Source organism: Loxodonta africana, chromosome 27 (assembly GCF_030014295.1).
Source record: "Loxodonta africana isolate mLoxAfr1 chromosome 27, mLoxAfr1.hap2, whole genome shotgun sequence".
Taxonomy (NCBI): domain Eukaryota; kingdom Metazoa; phylum Chordata; class Mammalia; order Proboscidea; family Elephantidae; genus Loxodonta; species Loxodonta africana.
In genome coordinates, this window is record NC_087368.1 from 36934267 (window position 1) to 36958935 (window position 24669).

The 24669-nt window shown below is 42.5% G+C and overlaps 1 protein-coding gene across 5 annotated transcripts in view; it reads left to right on the forward strand.

The window, feature by feature from the left end:
- OXSR1 (oxidative stress responsive kinase 1) overlaps positions 1 to 24669 on the forward strand; it is a 107432-nt gene that overhangs the window by 62057 nt on the left and 20706 nt on the right. For all 5 annotated transcript variants that reach the window (XM_064277493.1, XM_064277495.1, XM_023554831.2 and 2 more), the window contains 5 exons: positions 3941 to 4050; positions 9186 to 9287; positions 14473 to 14606; positions 17953 to 18001; positions 18593 to 18658. In XM_064277493.1, coding sequence (XP_064133563.1) covers positions 3941 to 4050; positions 9186 to 9287; positions 14473 to 14606; positions 17953 to 18001; positions 18593 to 18658 — 461 coding nt within the window. The remainder of the gene's footprint in view (positions 1 to 3940; positions 4051 to 9185; positions 9288 to 14472; positions 14607 to 17952; positions 18002 to 18592; positions 18659 to 24669) is intronic.

Here is a 24669-nt window from a genome sequence, read left to right on the forward strand (position 1 = left end):
GAGGTTGTGACTGAGAAAGGGGTATATGGGGTGCTTCCGTGGCGCCGGCAGTGTTTCCATGGCCTTGGGTGTTTCATGGTTGTGTGTTTTGTACCAATCTATTTAGCTGCATGTTTATGTTCGATACATTTCCCCGTATCTTTTATATGTTTGTAACATTTTACCATAAAATAGGTGAAGAGAATGTATTATTATTTACTTCCACGAATGTATGCAAAGAGAGAAACAGTTACTTTTCAGACCTCTAAGAGAATCCATTCCTTTTCGTATTTCCAGTGGGTTAACTATAACAAGACCAGCTAAGGCACAGTCAGTGTGTGAAATATTATGCTTTAGATGAATAAATTCAGACTTTCTCAACACGTAAAACAAGCTATACTTCTGTACCTGAAGGGTTTTATAAGGAGCCCTGGTGGCGCAAATGGCTAAGCGCTCAGCTGCTACATGAAAGGCTGATGGTCTGAACTTAGCCAGCTGAACCGCGGGAGAATGGCCTCGTGATCCCCCAGCTGAACCGCGGGAGAAGGGCCTCGTGATCCCCCAGCTGAACCGCGGGAGAAGGGCCTCGTGATCCCCCAGCTGAACCGCGGGAGAAGGGCCTCGTGATCCCCCAGCTGAACCGCGGGAGAACGGCCTAGTGATCCCCCAGCTGAACCGCGGGAGAACGGCCTCGTGATCCCCCAGCTGAACCGTGGGAGAACGGCCTAGTGATCCCCATCCGTAATGATTAAGACAGGAAAACCCTTTGGGGCAGTTCTGCTTTGTCACATGGGATCACTTCACTGTGAGTCGGAATTGACTTGATGGCACCTAACAACAACAGCAAGAAGGGTTAGGTAACAGTAAACCATTGTGGGCGAAGGAGACTTTCACAGGTGAATTTCTTTCAGGTAAATTACTTAATTTTATAATGATGTGACTCAGAGTAAGTGTAGATTTACCTGTGAACACTTTAAATAAGTAGCCGTCAGTTTTCTCCTAAGGCAGTGCCTAACCTGTCAGCAGGTTCTTCGCTTAAAGTTTTCGTTAACTGTCGCTGAAACTTGCGGCGTTTGGTTTTACCTACAGTTTTAACCGAGGCTGAGTTAAAAATCTCTGGGACTTAGAACTTTGCACAGCACATTATAGTATAGAATATCGTGATCGCCTGGTTCTGCCCCATGTTGTAAGTCGCACAGGAACCAGGGACCGTGTCTCTTCTGGTCGTCACCTTTGATACTGTCCCACAGTAGGCTTCGAAGTGTCTGGTACTTTAATTGAAATTATGTTAACAAAGGAGCCAAAATTACTCCTTTCAGACACGCTGTAGTCATTTCCTTCTTCTGTAGTTGACAGCTTCAGGCAAAGGCGGGAGGTGGTGTTGCTGCTTGGTCTCTGTCCTCAGATTGCAGGTGGTTTGACTTGGTTTTTCGTGGTATTGTGGCTGCACGGGTTGTTTCACAGGATGGCTTTCATAAAGTGCATATTTTCCCTTACCTGCTGTAGCTAAATGTTTAACTAGAGTCTTCAGGCGTACCAGCTAAATATCTAAAATTTCTGGATCATTATAGATTAAAATTTAATGTAAAAATAAATTAATCTATAAAATAAATTTAATCTATAGTTAAAATTTATAGATTTAAATTATAGATTAAAATTCTGGAAATTTTATTGCGATTTGAAGGTTTTGGAATTCACATATCTTGTGGTTGAACATAACGTATATAACTTGAGTGTTTTATATATATATATATATATATAACCCTGTTGCCCTAGAGTCAATTCCGACTCCTAGTGACCCTATAGGACAGAGTAGAACTGCCCCCATAGGGCTTCCAAGGAGTGGCTGGTGGATTTGAACTGCCAACCTCTTGTTTAGCAGTCGAGCTCTTGTACCACTACACCACCAGGGCTCCGTATATGTATGTATGTGTGTATACGTGTGTGTGTGTGTGTGTATATATATACTTAAGTATTCGAAAGCATAGTTTTGTTCCACTAGTTGGCAGTGAAAATATTCAGCATCCGTTCAGTGCTTAGTGTATTCCAGAGACTATTCTAGGTGCATTAGAGCCTCATAACAATTGTATTAGGTAGTTGTGTTATTTTCTGCTTTTTATGGGTGAAGAAACTAACACGGAGGTGGGAGGTGACTTGCCTGAGTTCAGCTAGCTAGTGGCAGAGCTGAATACACTACGTGTATTTTTTTTCCCCTAGAATGTACTTTTTTTATTTTATAGCTCAAATTAGTTTTTCATTGAAAAATTTTATACACAAATTGTTCTGTGACATTGGTTTCAGTCCCTGCAGTGTGTTAGCACTCTCCCCCTTTCCCTTTCCACCCTGGGCTCCCGTGTCCATTCGTCCAGTTTTCCTGTCCCTCCCTGCCTTCTCATATTTGCTTTAGGCAGGTGTTGCCCATTTGGTCTTGTATACTTGATTGAACTAAGAATCAGGTTCCTCACGTGTGTTATTGTTTATTTTTTTCGGCCTGTCTAATCTTTGGCTGAAAGGTGAGCTTTGGGAGTGGCTTCGGTTCTGAGTTAGCAGGGTGTCTGGGGACTGTAGTAGAATGTACTTTAAAATATTTAATTTTTTTTGGTTACAAATAGAGCAGCATTTTAAAATACCTAGACAGCTTGCCAGCTTAGGAGCGTTGGGACCCATTAATATTATTTTTAAAAAACCTATGTTGTCTGGGCGTGCAGTTTTACGTGGCGACAGGCTGTTACAAGGTGATCTGAATTTATAGACTTCTGGAAACTTAAAGTTTGTAATGCCAAAACCATTCTTCCCACACTGGGTTTGTCCATAATTTGTTCTCAAATATAGATCTATTTTATATCCTGTGGAATATTCTGAAACACAAAAAGCAAGAGAGGCGCCAGAGACTACCATATAAAAACCTCACTGTGTTAGTTAAGGTTCTTTCATTGTACGAGAAACCATCAGTGCCTCCCTTAGACAGAAAGGAAGTCCTCTGAACTGTACTGGGAAGTAACCAAAGCAAAGAGTGAGCTCAACAGCTAAGCTTCAGGATGGGCAAGAAGCTGGTTGTGCCGGTAACGTTCCTCCCAGGTTGCTGCCCTTCTGCTCAGCTCCAGTGACACTCAGTTTGCATGTCTTCCATTCAAGCTTCGGATTCCCAGAAGAGACCGTGATTGGCCCGGCTTGAGTAAGGTGACTAACTCTGGCTCAAGTCCGTGGTGCCCAAGTCAAGGCCAGAGAGTGTGGGTACATGCTCGGTGCAGTTGTCAGAGAAGGAGGAATCGTGGTGAAAAGGCAGTCTTACCTACTGGTGGCTAAGCCTGGTGGCGCAGTGGTTAAGAGCTACGGCTGCTAACCAAAAGGTCGGCAGTTCGAATCCACCAGGTGCCCCTTGGAAGTTCTGTGGGGCAGTTCTACTCTGGGGTCACTGTGAGTTGGAATCAACTTGATGGCAGTGGGTTTACTCAGGCTTCGCTATTTTGAGATAAAAATCTTCGTAGGGAGAATCCTGAGGCCTTGAGAGGTGCCCTGAGTTTTCCAATGTCACACACCTAGTTGGTGGTCGAGTTAGAGTGTGAACTCAGGGTTACTAACTATTTATTGGGACCAGGTTCTTGAGAGCTTTTTGAATGCCAAGCTGTTTGGATTTTATTTGTAGGGTAATAAGATATTGAAGGTTTTGGAGCTGAGAGGAGCATGGTCAAAGTGATATTTTAAAAAACAAAAAACCTGATAGTGGTGTGTAGAATGGATTGCAGCAAGGAGGAGAATCTGAGAAGGTAATGATGTGTGGGGGTGAAGAGGGATGGAGTGAGATACCTGTTAAGCTGTGCCCTGATTTAGTGAAGAAGTCCGGCAGAAAGAAGAGAAAGTGTCATGCCATTTATCTTATTTGCATATTGGACTTCAACGACATTATATGATTTTTCTATCTGTACGTGAGTAGTTACTGTACTATTTTACTTTATTTCAGACTTCGGGGTTAGTGCATTTTTAGCAACTGGCGGTGATATTACACGAAATAAAGTGAGAAAGACCTTTGTGGGCACCCCTTGCTGGATGGCACCTGAAGTGATGGAACAGGTACTGTGTCTTTTGTTTTTTTTCAATGGTTTGGTGTTTTGTTACAAAAATGAAAGGACTGAGTAGTATTGGCTTTTGTTTGGCATACCAGGTTAAATACCAGGTTAGCTTTGGAAAATACACGTCTGATGCATGGTTGAGACTGATTCACCCTTGAAAACAAACAAACAAAAAAACTTCAGAACTGTATAATACCGGAGACAACCTAAGGGATAATATAATCAATGCTTTAGTAATAATTCCCTCAATACAAATAAAATGACCTCAACTTTTTACGTGTAGTTCTGTGGTTGCTGTGCTTCTTGAAACACTAGTCTCCACGTCCTCATTTCCCTTTTCCCCTTGAAACAACTGCAACCTGGTGTTGTAGACTCCCCTCGGTTTACAGAAACTCTGCCGATTCTTGAGTCCAGTGCTCATTTCTTAGTCTGATTACTTGGCCTCTTGGTGGCATTTGGAGCTGTTGACCACCTGTACCTTTCCTTCGTTCCTTAGCGATTCTTCACTCTCCTGCTTGTCAGGTCGTTTTTCTGACTCCTTCTCGGGTCTCCTCCTGCTCTTGCACGATCCTGTTTTCCAGGGCTTTGTTCTCCTTTTCACTGACCGAACATGCTCACTAGGTGTTCTCATCCGTGCTTTCCACCTGTTAGTGATTTCCAAAATCTCTCCAGCCTAGTCTCTCGTTTCCTGAGCCTCCAGACAGGTGTGCTTCCTCCCTGCGGATACTTTACATAATGTCTTATAAAATAGGTACATAAAACTCAGTATGTTCAGACCTGAATTCCTTTTTCATCCCCAAAACCTGTTGTTAAGTGCCAGCCAATCGATTTCGGCTCCTAATGACCCCATGTGACAGAGCAGAACTGCCCCGTAGGGTTTTCTAGGCTGTAATCTGTGTGTGAGCAGGTTACCAGGTCTTTGTCCCGTGGAGCTGCTGGGTGAGTTTGAACCACCAGCCTTTCGGTTAGCAGATGAGTGCTTAATCATTGCACCACCAGGGCTCCTTCCCCCAAAACCTACTTCTCCTATATTGCTTAAGATAGAAAAGTAGAAGTCAACATCGACTTTCTCTTCCCTCCCTCATCTAGCCATGTAGTCAGAGCTCCTTGCTTGTAACATCATTGGAATAGTATGTATTTCTTTGTTAACAACTTATTGATACCAACATTGTTACCAGCTTTTTGAAGGAAGTTAAATTTATTGTTTTCTCTCCCATTTCCTTCCAAAAATCTACATTATATACATATATACTTTAAAACAAAAATTAGAATAAAAAATTTTTAAAGCACCTTTCTCTTATCTAACAATGCATTGTCAGCGTTTTCCTAAGCCTTACAGTTCTCCAACATGGAGAGGGAAAATTGCAGCAGCAGCAAAAGGTGTGAGCGTTTTTAAAGTATTTGTGTGTGTCTGTCGCCTCTCATACTGCCCTGATCACAGTGTATAACTATAAACTTTATCCTTTTCATTTCGATCGGTAAAACGTGGGAAGATCAGTGTTTGACTGGTGCCTTTCTTTGTTACTGTGGAAACTGAACAAGTTTATTGGAAGTCTTTCTTTTTTCCGAATCATCTGTTGCTCAAACTTGGCCGTATTTATAGTAGACTGTTTTTCCTTCGCTTGTTGCTTTCTATACACTTTCGAAATAAGGGTGGTAACTCTTTATTGTGCACGTTACAAATATTTTTTCAGAACTAGGATTTTAATTTTGTATAATTGTGTATGATTTTAATTTTTTCTTGTCAGTTTATTTATGTCTTTTATCACTTTTACGCTTAAAAAGGCCTTTCTTACATTGAGATTCGAGAATATTACCTGTATTTTCTAATAGGTTTTTTTTTTTCTTTATTGGTACAATCTGTTATGGTAGGAAAATAGATTTATTTTTTATTTAGTTAATATATTTTCCCAATAGTTTATATAATTCAGTCTTTCCCCTGTGATTTTCTAATGTATACTTGGATTCATTTTTCTCTTGTATCTATTGATATCTCAGCCTTATCCTCATTTACTCAGTTCATAAATATTTATAGAGTGTCTACTGCTTGCTGAGCACCGTCCTAGGTAGGTGATGGCACATGGCGTGAACAAAACTGACCAAACCTTGCCACTTAGAGCTTAAATTCTGCTGGGGGAGCAAATAAGAAAATAAATAGTATGGCAGGTAGTGATGAGTGTGAATGAGGTAAAAGCAGGCCAGGTGGCTTGGACATGCCTGAGGTAGGGTACAGTGGAGGGGCCTGCAGTGTAAGATAGGATGGCCAGAATGACAGTTGGGTAGACCACATAGAGGTGAGGGTAGGAGCCAAGTGGTATTATTGGCGGAAGAGCAAGCTGAGGAGAGGAAGGGCAAGAACACAGGCTCCGAGGTAGAGCATACCTGGTCTGTTGAGGAGCAGTAAGAAGGCCGGTGTCGGTGGGGTGGCATGAGCTGGGGGTGGCCAGGAGTGAGGGCACAGAGGTAGTGACTGTGCCAGAGCGGTGGAGGTGTTAGTAAATCATGGAGGCCTGTGTTTTTACTTTGATATGAGTGACATAGTAAGCCTTTAGAGGGCTCGAGCCCAGGAATGACATGGTCTGACTGATATTTGAACTGGGTCTTTCCGTCTGCTATGTTGAAGATAGACTCAGACGTACGATGCCATTTGTATGAAATTCAACAACAGGCAAAACGAGTCTTTGGGATAGAAGTTAGAAAAGAAGTTACATCTTTGCTTTTTATACAGGGAAAAATTCATTGAGCTATATGTACTTAGGGTTTGTGTACTTTACCGTATGCTGTATCTTAAAATTTTTTTGAAAAACTAATTGCAGCACCCAACCACCACCAGCAGCAAATGGACAGAAAAGTTGATATGAGCATGTTTTACGGTGGCGCATTTCAGACCATGAGCTGAGCCCTGCTGCTCTGGTCCTGGATTTATGGTGGTGCATTTCAGACCGTGAGATGAGCTCTGCTGCTCTGGTCCTCAACTTACGGTGGTGCATTTCAGACCGTGAGATGAGCTCTGCTGCTCTGGTCCTCAATTTACGGTGGTGCATTTCAGACCGTGAGCTGAGCCCTGCTGCTCTGGTCCTGGATTTATGGTGGTGCATTTCAGACCGTGAGCTGAGCTCTGCTGCTCTGGTCCTCAACTTACGGTGGTGCATTTCAGACCGTGAGCTGAGCCCTGCTGCTCTGGTCCTGGATTTACGGTGGTGCATTTCAGACCGTGAGCTGAGCTCTGCTGCTCTGGTCCTGGGTTTACGGTGGTGCATTTTAGACCGTGAGCTGAGCTCTGCTGCTCTGGTCCTGGATTTACGGTGGCGCGTTTCAGACCGTGAGCTGAGCTCTGCTGCTCTGGTCCTGGATTTACGTGGCACATTTCAGACCGTGAGCTGAGCCCTGCTGCTCTGGTCCTGAATTTACGGTGGTGCATTTCAGACCGTGAGCTGAGCCCTGCTGCTCTGGTCCTGGATTTACGGTGGTGGATTTCAGACCATGAGCTGAGGCTGCTACTCTGATCCTGAATTTATGGTGGTGCATTGCAGACCATGAGCTGAGCTCTGCTACTCTGGTCCTGGATTTATGAGTATGTAGCCATGCATTGTAGCTGGTGAGGAACCACTGTGCTGTAGCCGGTAGGAACCACCGCACTGTACCTGATGGGAACCACTGCACTGTGGCCGATGGGAACCACTGCACTGTACCTGATGGGAACCACAGCACTGTAGCCGGTAGGAACCTCTGCCCTGTAGCCGGTAGGAACCACTGCACTGTACCTGATGGGAACCACTGCACTGTAGCTGACAAGAACCACCACACTGTAGCTGATGGGAACCACCGCGCTGTAGCTGACGGGAACCACCACGCTGTAGCTGACAAGAACCACCGTGCTGTAGCTGACAGGAACCTGCCAGGCTTGAGTCAGAGGACTGTGGTTGGGGTGGCTGGCAGAGGACTTGCAGTTGATGTTTTCTTATAGTTTGTGTTTTGCCAAGTTTAGCCTGTTATTTGAGTATAAATAAGCATCATCGAGGATGTAATTTTACTAATTTGAGCATAAGTTAATAAAATACACTTCCTGGGTTTGTCTAAAAATGGACTTTCTTATAGGTGAACCTAATCATCATTGCCCGTCTCCTTTTGTGGGGAGGTTGGGCAGGGTTAATATGTATGGAGGGCTGTTCCTTTCGATGTGTGCTCCTAGCTTTAGAGCCACAGGTTCCGACAGTAGAGGGGAGCCGCGGAAGAGAGACAGGGGTTCCGGCGGCAGAGGGGAGCCGCGGAAGAGAGACAGGGGTTCCGGCGGCAGAGGGGAGCCGCGGAAGAGAGACAGGGGTTCCGGCGGCAGAGGGGAGCCGTGGAAGCCCCCTTAGTCTGCTCCCTGACAGAGCTAAGCAGTTTTGCAGGTTGCTCAGAGATTCAAGAATAGAATCCAGCTACCACTCGGATTCAGAAAGCACTTTTCCTGTCTTCAGCTGGGTCCTGCTGCTACAAAGCCTACATGTTTGTGTTGAAGGGAGGGCTCTTGACCACCAGTGAATTCTCTCATTGAGTTTTAAGGATTGTGGAAAAGGCTTCAAGAAGCAGCTTTCATTTTTTCTTTAGCTTTTATCTCTTTTCATTTTAATTTTAAACTCTTTTAAGAAGCTATCTCTTTGTAACTTTTTTCGTTATAGAAGTTAAGGCGATAAAAGAATACCATAGTACAGAATATTTTGGGGCGGGCGGGGGGATCTTGTTACTACTGGTAGACATTTTGTTCTAGTTCTTTCTAGTCTTTTTTTTTGTAATTGTATCAAAACTTGTGAACAATTTCTATTCTTTTTTTCTTATTAGGTATTTTATGTGAAGCTTTTTTCCATATTTTCATAGAACTCATAAACATTGCTTTTAGTTGACTGTGTAATATCCCCTTAAGTGAATATACCATACTTAACCATTTCCCTACTGTCGGTGAACGTTGGGATTGCCTTTTTTTTTTTTTTTTCCACTATTACCTAGTATTCTTAGCTTTTGCCTATTTTAAATTATTTTATTGGTTTAAAGCTTGTGAACACTTCCATGGTTCTTAATGCATATTAGAAGCTACCTTTGAAAGCGTTTTTAGGCTGGTAAAAATAACCTTACACATCTCTCTGCTGTTCACAGGTCCGAGGCTATGATTTCAAAGCTGACATCTGGAGTTTCGGGATCACGGCCATTGAACTGGCCACCGGGGCAGCTCCTTATCACAAGTACCCACCAATGAAGGTGAGACTTGTATCCAGAATCCTACCCCAGGTTAGGTCTCAACTCCTTTTCTGCCTTTCTTCATTTGCCCACAGTGTTCTGCCCTGTGCTCCTTCTAAATGCTGTAGCAGGTAAAGTCTGTATTAGATACTGGGTATTCCACATTGAAGGCTTTGCGTTTGTAGTTGACTTTTTTATGTGCTATACCTTTTCCTTTCTCAATCTCTGACTCTTTTACTAGTTTGATATTTGGGGCCAATACCTCTCATTTTTACATACTGTGTTTTTACACAAATAACGTGCACCTTCTATGTTTATTTGTGAACCGCTCCCTCCCTTGGTAGGTGTTTTCATGAGTGTGCCATGCTGATTTTTTTTACAGCAACATGTAAAAAAAAATTAGTGTGGCAGCCCTTGTGAAAATACCTTGCCACGGAGGGGAGCGGTTGGCAAACAAATGTAGAAGGTGCACGTTATTTGCATAAAATTTGGTGTGTGCCCCATGGTCACCTGTGCAGAGTAGCCTCAATAGGAATGCTGATCATTTCAACTTCATAAGGCCGTTGGTAGGATTAAATATTAATAGTAATTGTAGCAAACATTTACTGAATACTTATCTGTGTCAGGCAGTGTGGTGAGTGCTTTTCGTATATTATTAAATAATATAATCTATGCAAAGTAGTCATGTACCAGACACGTTTATTATTCTTACTATGAACAGAATAAAAGTGTGCTTCGTGGCAGGGTACTAAGCAACATTTATTAAAAGGCCTGCCATTGTGAGTCCCTGGGTGGCACAAAGGGTTGAGCGGTTGGTTACTAACTGAAAAGTTGGCAGATTAAATTCACCTAGAGGTGCCTCGGAAGAAAGGCCTGGCAGGCTGTGTCCCAAAGGTCACAGCCATCGCTATGGAAAACAGTTCTACTCTGACACACACAGGGTTCCCATGAGTTGGAATCAACTCAGTGGCAACTGGGAAACAAGAGGAACGCTACTCTGACCCCTCAAACCTAAACCGTACTCCGATACAGTAGTTACCTCAAGTGTAGTTGCTAATTCTGTCCCAATATTAGTGAAAGGATGAGTTTTTGTGTTTCAAGATGGTACTGCCAGTATGTTTGGAAACAATTTTTATCAGTGTGTCCAGCCCTTTAATTATAATACGCACACGGGTTCTGTTTTGTTTGCAGCTGTATCTGTTGTCTGTGGCCCTGCTTACGCATTTCACAGGGTGCCCTGTGATGTTATTTGAAATGGCAACCCTAATTGTGAATGTTGGTATTTTCCACATCCGTTGCCGTCGAGTCAATTCTGACTCATGGTGACCCTGTAGGACAGAGTAGGACTGCCCCATAGGGTTTCCAGGGAGAGAAGTTGGTAGATTTGAACTGCCAACCTTTTGGTTAACAGCCGAGCTCTTAACCACTGAGTCAGCGGGGCTTCCTCACAAAACCAGCAAAAAGATAACATGAAAACTTCTCTGTATCTCCATATTCAGGACATGGGCACGCCTATGTTTATCTGCATATTTGATGGATGAGGTTTTGGTCATGTGGAAGGTTAGGGATACTTTAAGGTCCTGCTCTGCCTAGTGGTTGAAGATCATGGGAGTAAATGGGTATTCACAAGGTTTTGAAAAGATGTGTTTTTATAACTGTAAGGTGGGAGACCATTTTCCCGCCAAAGAAATGATTTATTTTAAAGAAGGGGAGTGGAGTAAGGTTTGCTTCTCATCCACTGTCTAAGTCATCTGGAGCTGCTGTAACAGAAACACCACAGGCAGATGGCTTTAAAAAACAGAAGTTTATTCTCTCACAGTCTAGGAGGCTAGAAGTCTGAATTCAGGGTCCAGCTCCAGGGGAAGGCTTTCTCTCTCTGTCAGCTCTGGGGGATGGTCTTTGTCCTTAGTCTTCCCCTGGTCTAGGAGCTTTTCAGCTCAGGGACCCCAGGTCCAAAGGATGCACTCTACTCCTGGCTCTTTCTTGGTAGTAACGAGGTCCCTCTCTGCTCACTTCTCTCTTTTATATCTCAAAAAAGATTGACTCAAGATACAGCCTAATCCTATAGATTGAGTGTTGCCTCATTACCATAACTGCCTCTAATCCTGCCTTATTAACATCATAGAGATTAGGATTTACAACGCACAGGATAATTACATCAGATCATGAAATGGTAGACAGCCACATGACACTGGGAATTGTGGCCTAGCCAAGTTGACACACGTTTTTGGGGGACACAATTCAATCTACAACATCCACTGTAGGTAGTTAACTCCTACAGTTGTAGCCAGACATGCATTACCTAACGGTAAATTAAATCTGAAGAGCAAGTAGTAACTCTCGCTATACTGTATTTCTTACGTGAATAGTGTGCCACTTCGTTTGTTGGCCAGCTGCTCCCTCCGCCTGCGAGGTATTTTCATAAGCACCACTAAGCCAGTTTTTTTTGCATGTTACTGTAAAAATAATTAGCATAGCACGCTTACAAAATACCTTGTGTGGGGAGGGGGCAGTTGGCAAACAAACGTAGAAGGTACATGTTATTTGCGTAAAAATTCAGTAGTCCCCTTTTCTTTTTTAGTATTGATTTTATATTTACGGAAATGGTATATTGCTTTTATAAAAAGGTCAAACGGTATGGAAAAGAGATGGCCCAAATCTGCCTACATAAATTCAGTCTTCAGTCCATCCATCTCAATGCATGTTTACTGGGTGGGTGGGTGGGAAGATGTATAAAGAGTAATAAATATGTAGGAATGGAATCACCGTATGCACGATGTTATTTTAAATGAAAGTGTCAGTTCATTTTGTAAAAGAAACTGAAGGAAAATTTGACCTTTAGGTAATTGTTTCTTTAACACAAAGTAAATATATGTCTTAAAGATCTCTCTAAGATTTAAGAAAAAAAGATGACAATAAGCATTTGGATTCATTATGTTTGTTGTTAAATTGCAAGTTCCGGTTTTACATGCTATGATTCGTTCCCTGCCCAGAGAGAGGAAATGCTCAGATAACCCTTTGACAGGGCCTCCACCTCCCAGTTTTTGTGGCTTCTGTAATCTCTGTTTTGTCAGGGTAGATGCAAAGCACTTACTCTGCCCCCCAGCAGCCACGTTTCCCTCAGTGGCCTAGTCTCAGTTCTCTGTGTTTAAACGATCTACTGCTCACTTCTAGTCCTTTCATCATGGCTTCTTCTCTTTTCCCAAAGAATTCAGTTTTTTCTCACTTTTGTCAGGATTATCAAATGCCATACCCATAAGGGTAAATGAAACACCAGACCTAAATGACCCTGGTGACCTGTTTAACTTTGTTCAAGCCAAGAATTTTTTTTGTTCAAAGTCTTTTCTTTCCTGGCTTCTTCTTGTTGACATGGCCAGATACTAAAAATACACTGTGTCTACATCTACCCTGGATTCCTTCCCCTGCAAGTCGTAAGTCGTGTCTTCCGTGAATGATGGACGCATTTCCTCTCGAGTTTCTATCTTCCCTCTTCAAAACAGTGCTGATCACATCGTGGACACTTAGTGATCCGTTGTTGGGTGACTGTTGGAATGCATTGGCAGCCAATGGACTTGCCATACCACACTCAGTGTTGTTGGGGGAAATGAAATAAGGAAGTCAGAAGAAGTAATGAATCTGGGAAGTAATATGATGACGAGCTCGGTTCTGGACTTGATCAGTTAATTTGCCAGCAGTATGTTCAGGTGCTTGTATCTAGCAGACAGAATTAACTGTGTAGATTTGAAGATCATCCCAGTAGAGATGTTGATTAAATCTGTGCGAACAAATGAGACTTGGGAGAAACGCAGAGCCGAGAAAGAAAAGACCCAAAGGCAGAACTCTTAGGTAATGTTTATCTTTAGAAGAGACATGAGTGGGGGAAGAGAGAAAACATGAGAAGCAGAGAAATGGTGAAAGATGAGAATCAAGTTAGTATGTTGCCATGAAAGTCAACAAATGAAGAGATTTAGGCTGGACAGAGTAATCAAGATCATCAAAGGCGTGGGAAAAAAATGAGGACTGATAAAAGACTAACTTCATTAAGTAGGGCATCATCGGTGATGTCTGCGAGAGAGATTTTTGAGGCCTTCTGGGAAGAGAAGGCTAGATTGTAAGGGATCAAGGAGAAACAGGGCCACGAAGAGATAAAGCCAGCAAGATCACAGTCTTTATTTTGTTATGGCTTTAGTTTTTTCAAAAGGTAGTTTGGCAATGTAAGAGTGGGGAATGGGGAACGTGAAAAAGCAAAAAACCAAACCCATTGCTGTCAAGTCAATTCCGACTCATAGCAACCCTACAGAACAGAGTAGAGCTGCCCCGTAGAGTTTCCAAGGAGCTCCTGGTGGACTTGAACTGCCGACCTTTTGGTTAGCAGCTGTAGCTCTTAACCACTGTGCCACCAGGGTTTCCTGAAAAAGCGACGGATTCTAAATAAAGGACATGGCAATGGTGACGCACTGGGCGTTTATGAACTTGCTTGGAAGCTATCATGGATTGAATTGTGTGTCCCCAAAATATGTGTCAACTTGGTTAGGCCGTGATTCCCAGTATTATGTGGTTGTCCTCCATTTTGTGATTGTAATTTTATGTTAAAGAGGATTAGGGTGGGATTGTAACATCCTTACCCAGGTCACATCCCTGATCCAGAGTAAAGGAGTTCCCCTGGGGTGTGGCCTGCACCACCTTTTATCTCTGAAGAGAGAAAAAGGGTAGGGAAGTGAGGAGGGGGTCAGATGGGGGATGGGATGGGGACCTCATACCGCCAAAAAGGCAGAGCCGGGAGCAGAGCGTGTCCTTTGGACCTGGGGTCCCTGCATAGAGAAGCTCCTAGTCTAGGGGAACATTGATGAGAAGGCCAACAGAGAGAGAAAGCCTTCCCCTGGAGCTGACTCCCTAAATTTGGACTTTTAGCCTAGTTTACTGTGAAGAAATAAATTTCTCTTTGTGAAAGCCACCCACTTGTGGCATTTCTGTTATAGCAGCACTAGATGGCTAGGGCAGAAGCCAACCATCTATAGCATATAATTTATGTAAAAGGTGCACAAATAATTCTGGGCCCCAAACATCTGACCTAGATGTAAACTCTTAGAAAATTAAAATCTGCTTGTGTGCTGGGGTTGCCTATATTGAAAATGTCTTGGCCACAGTATTTAATTAAACTCGATTGATTCTTCAGAAGTGTACGTTATGTTGGGAATTCTTACAGGTTTTAATGCTGACACTGCAGAATGACCCACCTTCTTTGGAAACTGGTGTCCAAGATAAAGAAATGCTGAAAAAATACGGGAAGTCGTTTAGAAAAATGATTTCATCGTGTCTTCAAAAAGATCCAGAAAAAAGGTAAAAAAGCAGATGAAGCTTACTTTCCATGTCCTGTGTAAGCCATCCTGAGAAGCCTGACACTGCGCATACATGCACAGAGAATTGTTTGTGCACACTCACCGCGCACACACGCGCACAGAGAATCGTTTGTGCACACTCACCGCGCGCACACGCGCACAGAGAATCGTTTGTGCACACTCACTGCGCACACACGCTCACAGAGAATCGTTTGTGCACACTTCAAGGAACTTTAGTGTAAACTTCAGAAAAAGTGTAGAGATTGTTATACTAGACGGGACATGACGACTGCCTTAACTTCTCCCTTTTCAGTATATAACATACCGTAAAGAGCTCAGCTATTTTCTGATTAATTTCTTATGATTATTAAATTATAGTTTGTGAATTCTGTATTAATAAAATGTCAGGTTAGTGGGAGGGGCTTGTTTTCAGTTTGCATTTAAAAATTATATTGTAAACAAGTATCTTCACGACTTTACAGTTTTTATAACAAAAGAAATACACATAGCAAATGTTGTGTGTAATGTCAAGTAATCGTACACGTTTCCTTGTTTGAAGGATATTTTTGTAAACAGACCAAAAAGCCAAACAGGCGTACTGGATGGACAAGTAAGCAAATAAACGAGATCATCTGGTGTGTGTGTCTTTATGAATTAAACAGAATCCTAGGATGTTGGAGATTGTCGAGTAAAACCTTTTATTGTCTCTTTGTGAAACTGAAATCGCCCTGCTTGCTGCCTTCCTGGTTAACCTGAGTCCCGTAGAGCTGGGACTTGACTCCAGAACTCCTGATTCTTAATCTAGGGCTCTGTTCCGCTGTATCTTGTTTTTCTGTTTCACATGTATATTCTACTCAGTTCCCTAGCACTGAGAGCTCTTTAATTTTGCTTTCTCTAAAGACCAATGAAAGAAAAAGATTTTCATGGACATTTTTGTTCCCAGCTTTAGTATATTTAACAGGGCTTCAAAATTTACTGTTGGAAATATTGGAAAGGGTAAGGAAGACAGAGGTAGCAAAGTTCAGATTTGTGCTTTTAGGATTTTTTTTTTTCTATTTCTGGATAAATGGTTAAAAGGTACGGAATGGTTTGGTTCTGCCCAGTTTGTTGACTGAAATGAAAATTCTCTTGTTATAAACAGCTAGAAATGCCAAGTAAAGTGTATCAAACTTAAGAAAGTTGAAAGGTGAACTTGCAAAAAGCAGGGTGGTCCTGAGCTGCTGGAAACATGAGGCAGTTGTAAATTAGAGAGGTAGGAACTGATCTGTGATGCCCTCAGTAACCTACTGGCTTGGATTTCTAACTCCCGTGTGGAGACGGGAGGTGAGATCTTCGGCCCAGCCCACCCATTTTGAACTGAGAGCACTGCTTAAAGCTAGGACCTTCCAAAGTCTTTATCCTAGGTGGAAGAAAAATCTCCATCAGCCCAAAGAGACAACAAAAATCTCCCCTGAATAATCAGGCCCTCAGACCTAGACATTCTACAGATTTTGTCTGAATTTATACAACATACGCTATTCAGGAACCCACGGGATTAAAAAGTAGAAATTATTGCCAAGCCAGCGAAGTCAGCCCTGCTCACGGCACAGCCAGACACGTGGGCTTACTCTCGGAGATCATGGAAGGGGTGGAAACAGTACTGGAAAAAGGCAGCCTCCTACCATGTAAAGTGGCCTTTCTTTTGCTTCAGCAGACGGTTCATTGCTGCAGCTCTCCCTTTGCGATTCAGAGTTCTTAAACGTTGAGTTGAGGTGCCAAATTTCTAGTTGTTTCTGTGTTGATTGTTGAGGGTGGGGGCTGGGATGGTGGACCTGCTGACCTACCATCTTCCCGAAAGTCTGGGTTTTGTTTCTTCTCAAAAAATTTTTGTATTGAAGTTTTAAGTTTGTATGTAGTGCGATGTATTAGTCTTTTTCCTTGCAGTTTATAGCTATTACTAAAATGTATGTTCTCATTTTTTTTTTTTTTAGTATTTCAGTCTTCAGGAATTTATTAATGTACAATGTGATGTAAGGTGCTCATACAACTTTTTTTCCCTAGCGCTTAATCATTTCTTCCAAGAGTTTACTGATTTGGAGAGCATCCTTAAATTCTTACATTGTAGAGGTTTGCGTCTGTTTCAACATCCTGTTCCAGCAGGCATTGTCGGCTCCTGTGCATGTCATAGTTGGAGTTACTACACGTTGTCGTTGTCGTCTGGCAGACTAGGTTCTCCCTCAGCCCTGCCGTTATTCCCCACCCACCCCAAATTTTCTTGTCTAGATTGATGATACATTTTTGCGGATAAACTTCAAGGTGATTTTTTTTTTTAAGTTAGAAAAAAATTGTTATGATTATGATCACAACTGTGTAAAATTTCTAGCTTAGGGAGGACCTAATTAATTTTTGCCCCGTTGCATTTATATAGCACTTGTCAGCTTGCATAGCGCTTTCAAATTTATTATCCTTTAGTCTTTCCAGTAACCTCTGAGGCACTGGTTCTAACGTTTGCATGCACGCTGGAATCACCTGGGGTGTTTTACAAACTGCTGATGCCTGGGTCTCCCCTAAGGATTCTGCTGTCATTGGAACAGAGTACACTCTGGGCATTAGGGAATTGAAAAACCTCTCAGGAATTCTAATGTGCTCTCAGGGACTTAGCCTGTTAGTCCTGAACCTTAGAGAAGGTGTGATTTCCCAGGGTTAGGCTGTAGTTTGTGGTGAGGCCAGACCCCATCTCGAAGTGGAGTGTTCTTTATTCTTTCCTCTGAATCATACTCTTTTTAAAGGTTGATAAAACTGACAATGACGTCTTTACTAAAAACAAACTAAGACTGCACGGTTGAGTTAAAAACTGAGTTTACGTTAAATTGGGAATATACTTTGGAGTTCTCAATTTTTTTAAAGAAAATTATGAAATCTAATATTGAGAATCCATAGTTATATTGAAGATTGGCAGGGCAGCCATATGGCAGGACGCACAGGCTTGGTCCATTTCTTCTTTGTAAGGTTAAATGTGTTTTTATGACTTGCTAAGGTAGATATTGTCTGAACTATTTCTTCGCAATAATAATATTAAGTAACAAATATATTGGAACCCATTGAGAAACCATGCTTCCAAAAGAAACATTTCGCAGATGAAGTTTTCAAAGAACCTGCTGTGATTATCAGAGCGTTTGTGTTTGAGCCTTTTGTTCTGTTCAACGCCTTGTACCAAGTTTATCCTCCTTTCTGCTTGCTTTAGCAGGTTGTAGGCAGTGGAGTATACTGTGTTTTTATCTTGCTCACAAAATCATGTTATCATTTTTGAAGATGGAAACCCACATTACACTTGAATTAACTATAAAAACTTTCTTTTCTGATTTCAGACCAACAGCAGCAGAACTGTTGAGAAACAAATTTTTCCAGAAAGCAAAGGTAGGAAATTCTAGCTTTTGATTGTATGTGTTCATGTGATGCTTCTCAGTTACCCAAATTATGTTGAATGTTTACAAATGGCATTTCTTGAGGTGATTGGAGGACTGATAGTAGATCAAATAATTGCTGGGGGCTCTGGCTGCACAGTCTTTGGTAATAAGACAAATGCTTTTCTAAAATTAAATTTGGAATTTAGTAAATACGTTTTTTATATAAATTAATTTAGATGGGTCAGGCTTACAGTATGAATGGAGACTATCAAATTTGCCCTTATAAATACAATCTGTGAAAAAACACTGTCCTCTCATTTCAGGGTTCACTATTGAATTAGTAAGCATCCCATTTCCCAAAAATGTCAGTTGTGGGGGTGTCACTGTAGATGGAAGTGCGGGACCATCATCCCAGAGGGCCTGTGGTAAAGCAGACGTTTCACGGATGATGGTTCGGCACGGCTCAGGAAAGCTCTGTCCCGGTTTGTGAAACCACGTGTGGGGGTGATAAGGGACGGAAAGAGTAAAAGAATAGAAGCTTTTCTGATACTTCTTCATAAAACTTTTGATAAGAAGAAAATACTTATTTTTTCCTTTCTAGAATAAAGAATTTCTTCAAGAAAAAATACTACAGAAAGCACCAACCATTTCTGAAAGAGCTAAAAAGGTACCTGAGGGTTTAACTCCGTTTTTTCATGGGAAATTGCTTAGAGGAGATTACTTTCTTTTAGGGTTTGGAAAGTATGCGTTAAGTAGCAGTTCGTTAGCAGTGTGTGAGTAGGACTGTTTTTATTTTAGCTACGGCTGCTAACCGAAGGGTCGGCAGTTCAAATCCACCAGGCGCTCCTTGGAAACTCTTTGGGGCAGTTCTACTCTGTCCTGTAGGGTCGCTATGAGTCGGAATCGACTCGACGGCACTGGTTGGTTTTTTTATAGCAGCTATCACCATAGCTTCCTTTTATACCTTCATTCAGCAGATGGATAGTACTCTGTTATACTGGAATGAAAAGGTATGTTACACAATACTGGATGAATTAACTACACTTAATTACCCTGTTAACTCACTATTTCTGACTACCAAAGTGAGTTGTGACTTTACACATAGTGTTTGTAGCTTTGTTATAAGTCACAGGACCCTCTTCTGACTCCAGACTTTCTACTGATTTTACTTAAGTACCAAAGGAACCTGGTGATGCATATATAATTTCTGAAAAGTTTGGTTATAATCCAAGCCCAAACTAGAGAATGCGTTAAGATTCTAGTTTGGGTAAAATACGAGTTTTCCCTACGTGATACAGTTAGGAACCTTTGGAACAGTAGGTAGGGGAAAACCCTGCCCTTCTCTCCTCTGACTTCTCTGCTCAAAGCAGACTCATTTGGTGTAAAGGAAATGAGGCGATCTGGTCTTCTGTTAATGGTGGAGCTGAAGAAGGTAGAGCTTCTGGACCGCCTGTAATACCGCGGTAGACCAGCCAGGACATTGAAATAATTTGGCTTGTTCTTTTCCATAGATCTCACTGCTTGGGAACTCTGATACTACTTAAAAGGTTGTTGATTAATGAAGAACCAGAGAAGTATATTAAACACTTTGAAGTGATATTCTTACTAAGTCATGATAGCAAAAGTAACCTGTCTCTACTTAGGGATATTTCCGTCTAGAGACTAGAATATCAAATGTAGTTATCAAGAGTTCTTGAGAAACACCACCAAGTTAATTTTTGTTTCCAACTTTTTCCTTGAAGTTTGGCCGCCTTCCTTCTGGACCGCCTTCCTTCTGGACGTTTTTTCTGTCCTACCTCAGGACCTTTGCATTTGCAAAGGAGTCCTTTTTCCTGGGATGTTCTTTCCCTCGTCCATTACTGCACGTCAGAATCACCTGGGGACTTTAAAAACCACGACAAAATCCAGTGTCATCCTAAACCAAGGAAGTTAGTATCTCTATGGGGGTGGCCACTTAGCTAAACACTCGCTTGACTCGTTCTCTCACTTTACTTAGTTCTCTACTCAAACAGCACTTTTTCAGAATAGTTTTCTCTGACCACCTGAACTGAAATAGCACCCTCCCGTCTGACGTTTTACTTGTCTGTCTGCACCACTGGAGCAAAAGCTTAGTGAGAACAGGGACTTTTGTTCGTTGCTATATCTGTAGTTGGCCTAGAACAGTTCTTGACACACAGTAGGTGCTGTAAATGTTTATCGGATAATAGAAGGAATATTAAATCTCCGTGCTTGTTTACAATAAATCCTAAGGGAGAGGCATCTTGATGTAGTATCTGCAATCTCATGCATTTAAGAAGAGCGAGCCTGAAAAAGACAGTAGAGTGAAATACCTGCACTTATTTTCACCTTCCTGCCTAAAAATCCCTAATAAAAGAACAATTGGGAAAAAAAAAAAAAGGACAAAGAATGGGAAAGTGACAGCAGCCGCCAAATTTTTGAAACCGTGAAGCAGATAAACGAGTGGCAAGTGACTCGGTAGATATTATGGATATTTTATGTCCCCCCAAAATATGTTGTAAACCCTAACCTCTGTGCTTGTGGTTATAATCTCTTTGGGGATGGGTTGTCTTTGTTACGTTAATGAGGCAGGGTTAGTGCAGGGTGTATCTTGAGTTAAGTTCCTTTGAGATAAAAATGAGCATTCAGGTGGATGCTTATATACAGTATACAGACTGTTGGGGACCCCAGTCATGTTCCCTGGGGACCCCCAGTCATGTTCCCTGGTTCAGCTCCTGGAACACCAGCATCTAGATCCATGACTCACCGAGACAGGACGTTGGGAGATCCTGACTGGCCAATCTGACCACCCCAAGGGGAACATCCTAAAGGTACTGACACTGAGGGTTCCCCAGTTAAATGCCCGCCCACTGCAGTGAAGCCCGTAGTCAGTAAGCTTCACCCGCTTAAAAGCTCATTGCTTCCAGTTAACTTTTTAGTTCCTTGCTCTTAAACATGAGCAGAAAATGGAGATCACAGGGTATCTGAGGAAAACCTCTTAACGCAAAAGATAGAGGACAAAATAAACACCCAAGAAAATAAAAAGAAGCTGCGAGGAAGCACAGATTATATAGGAAGACAACTTAAAATCATGACTGTCTTTAAAGTTAAGTGTTTGCATTCATGAAAGATGAATAGGGTGCTATTAAAGAAACATTTCACGCCAAGAAAATTTAATGGGGAAAGAATAGTCTCTTCAACAAATGGTGCTGGGGCAAGTGGTTAGCAGCGTGCAAAAGAATAAAGTCAGACCCTTCCTCACACTATACACAAAATTAATTTTTTATGGGTTAATCTGTGTCCCTCAAAAAGATCTGTTCAAACCCTAACCCCCAGTACCTGTGATCGTGCCCTTGTTTGGAAATAGCGTCTTTGCTGATACAATTGATTAAGATGAGGTCATTCTGGAGTAGAGTGAGCCCTAATCCAGCCTGACTTGTCCTTATACGAGGAGAAGAGACAGAAGCACATGGAGAGAGCTGTGTGAAGACACAGAAAGACTGGAAGAGACCCACGTGTAGACAGGAAGACGTTGGGGTTATGCTGTCACAAGCCAGGGAACGCCTTTGGCTACCAGAAGCTGGAAGAGACAAGGAAGGGTCTTCCCTCTAGAGCCTTCGGAGGGAGTATGGCTCTGCTGACACCCTCAGTTCAGACTTCTACCCTCTAGAACTGTGGGAGAATAAATTTGTTATTTTAGGTCACCGGTTTGTGGTAATTTGTTACATCGCCCCTAGGAAACTAACGTACATTTTGGTACTAGGAAGAGGGGTGCTGCTGTAGCAAATCCCTAAAAATGTGAAGAGACTTTGGAATGGGGTAATGGGTAGAGGCTGGAAGACTTTTGAGGTGCTTGATAGAAAATGCCTAGATTACCTTGAAAAGACGACTAGTACAAGTGTGAGCATTAACGGTGTGATGAGCCTTACCGGGAAATGATGACGAACGTGTCACTGGAGGAAACTGGAGGAAAGGTGACCCTTAATAGACAGTGTCAGAAACCTTGGCTCAATGGTGGTCTCCTGTTTTGTGGAAAGCAGAACTTGTAAGTGAGGAGATTTCCAAACAAAATATTGAAGGCACAGTCTGGTTTCTTCTTGCTGCTTACAGTAAAATGCAAGGGAAAAGAGGTCAATTGAGGAAGGAACCATTAAGCAAAAAGGAATCAGGACTTGAAGATGTGGAAGATTCTCAGCCTGTCCATGTTGTAGAAAACGAGAAAGCATGCTCTGGGGAGAAAACCAGCGGTGTGGCTGGACAGCTGTTGGCTAAAGAGATTAGGCATGTAGTTTATGGACCTAGTCAGCCATCTGAGCAGAAATGCCAGCTTGGACTGAAGGGGACAGACAGGACACGGGACATTTCAGCAATTGTACTTTTCAGCTCCGGAATTTTTGTTTTGTTCCTTTGTAAAATTTCTGTCTCTTTATTGACATTTCCTATCTGTTTGTGCGTTATTTCATGAGATCCTTTACTTCTTTGTCCGTGGTTTTCTTTACCTCGTTGAGCATTATTTAAGGCAATTGACTTAACATCTTTAACTGGTAATTCCAATATCTGGGCTTTCTCGACAGTGTTTTCTGTCAGACTCTTCTTTTCCTGTGAATGGGCCATACTTTCCTTTTTCTTTGTATTCTTTGTAATTTTTATGTTGGAAACTGGACGTTTTTAGTATTTTAATGTGGTAACTCTGGAAATCAAATTCCCTCCCTCCTCAGAGATTGCTGATTTTTGCTTGTTGAGGGCTACAGCTATTCATTTATTTAGTGATTTTTCCAAACTGTTTTTCAAAGTTTGTGTTCTTTGTTGCATGTGGTCACTGACGCTTGTTTTCTGTTAGCTTTCCATTCAGCAAGTGACCTGACGACGATTTCCTTAAATGTCTGACTTCAAATGAAAAACAAAAAAACCAAACCTTTTTGCCGTTGAGTCGATTCCAACTCATAGTGACCCTGTAGGACAGAATAGAACTGCCCCATAGGGTTTTCAAGGAGTGGCTGGTGGCCTCGAACTGCCAACCTTTTGGTTAGCAGCCTAAGCTCTTAACCACTGCACCACTAGGGTTCCAAAAAACAAAAAAGTGTTCATGTTTTACAAAATTTGGTGGCATAGTGGTTAAGTGCTATGGCTGCTAACCAAGAGGTCGGCAGTTCAAATCTGCCAGGTGCTCCTTGAAAACTCTATGGGGCAGTTCTACCCTGTCCTATAGGGTCGCTACGAGTCGGAATCGATTTGACGGCAGCGGGTTTGGGTTTCCAATAAACATTGCAGGGGGAAGCTACTGAAGCCGAAGAGGGCATAAACCAAGGCAGATGTTTGCACCAGTCTTTCAAGGAACTACCAGACTTACAAAACGCACACCCCAAATTTTTGAAGGAGAGGGACCTTACTGCTCACCCTAGCACCATCCGGCCACTCCAGTAATACGGGCCACTGTCTCCACAGCTGCTGTGGAGCTGAGGAATGGAGTGGAGGGTGGTATCTGGCTTGTGCCTGCCACTCTCTTACCAAATTTCAGCAGCCTCTCCCTTCATCAGCGCTGTCCTGGTGGATATAAGTGCCAGTCCGGTTCCAGAGTTCTGAAATAGTTGATTCTGCTGGTTTTTCCTAGTTAATGGTTGTTTCAGCGGAGGGACCGACTCATAGGGCTTCCTGTTCTGTCATTTTGCATGACATTATTCCATAATATAGTTTAAGGTATTTTAATAGCAGACCTACAGGAACAGCACAGAAGACAGACAACTCAGAAAAGTAGAGCGAGTGGTAAAATCTACTGTATGATAAAAATGCTACAAACACCATTTAGTTGCCATCAATAAGAAATTTACTTGTTTTAAAAAAAAAAAACCCAAATACCAGCATTGTCCAGAAAAATTTAGCAGGCTTATTTATAATTGTGAGAAAGTTGAACTGCTGAAACTTGTTCCCTGAAACGTTTTGACCTGCATTAATGCTTTATGTCCTCGCAGTTATATTAAAAATTCACACACAAATGAAAGTGGAAACTGCCAGTACCTGATTTCTGGTCCCTGTTTTTCTGTTCGTTCACAGTCCTATACTTAGGTACCTTTTGACCCCATGGAGAAAAAGATATATCTAACGTTCAGAACTACCAATGACAAGAAGAAGAAAATTAAAAAAAAAAATAAGATGTTTCCCATCATAGTGGATTCGTAAGCATGTCCCCCATGTACGTGGTGTGCTAGGTAGATGTCTTTTGGCGTAACTGTTAACCTTTGGCGTGGATAGCGCCCGGGTTGGTGTCTTCAGAAAGGCCAGCCAGGTAGGCCTCACTTGCCTCCTGCAAGGCACCAGTAGCTGCGCCCTGGAAAAGCAGGGCGGTTTTGAAGTCCTGAGCAATTTCTCGCTCCAGACTGGAAGGGAAGCTTGTGAATCAGAAGGTCAGTGGACTCCTGATCACGTCTGATGTCCTAGAGTGCGGGTGCCGGGCCTGTGACGGTGCAGTTTCCTCGCTCCTCCAGTAGAGGGCACGCCCTTGCGAGCAGCTTTTGTGGCCAGTTGGTTCTGCTTTGTACAAGCCATGGTTTAGAGACCTCCCTCACCACCTTCCTCCTTCAGCTGGTGCTCAGCGAGCTAGAGGTAGCACTGGTGTTAGAGAGCGATGGTGGAGCGGCAGCGGCTGCAAACACCTCCGTGAGGGGAGTTTTGATGTTCGTTTGG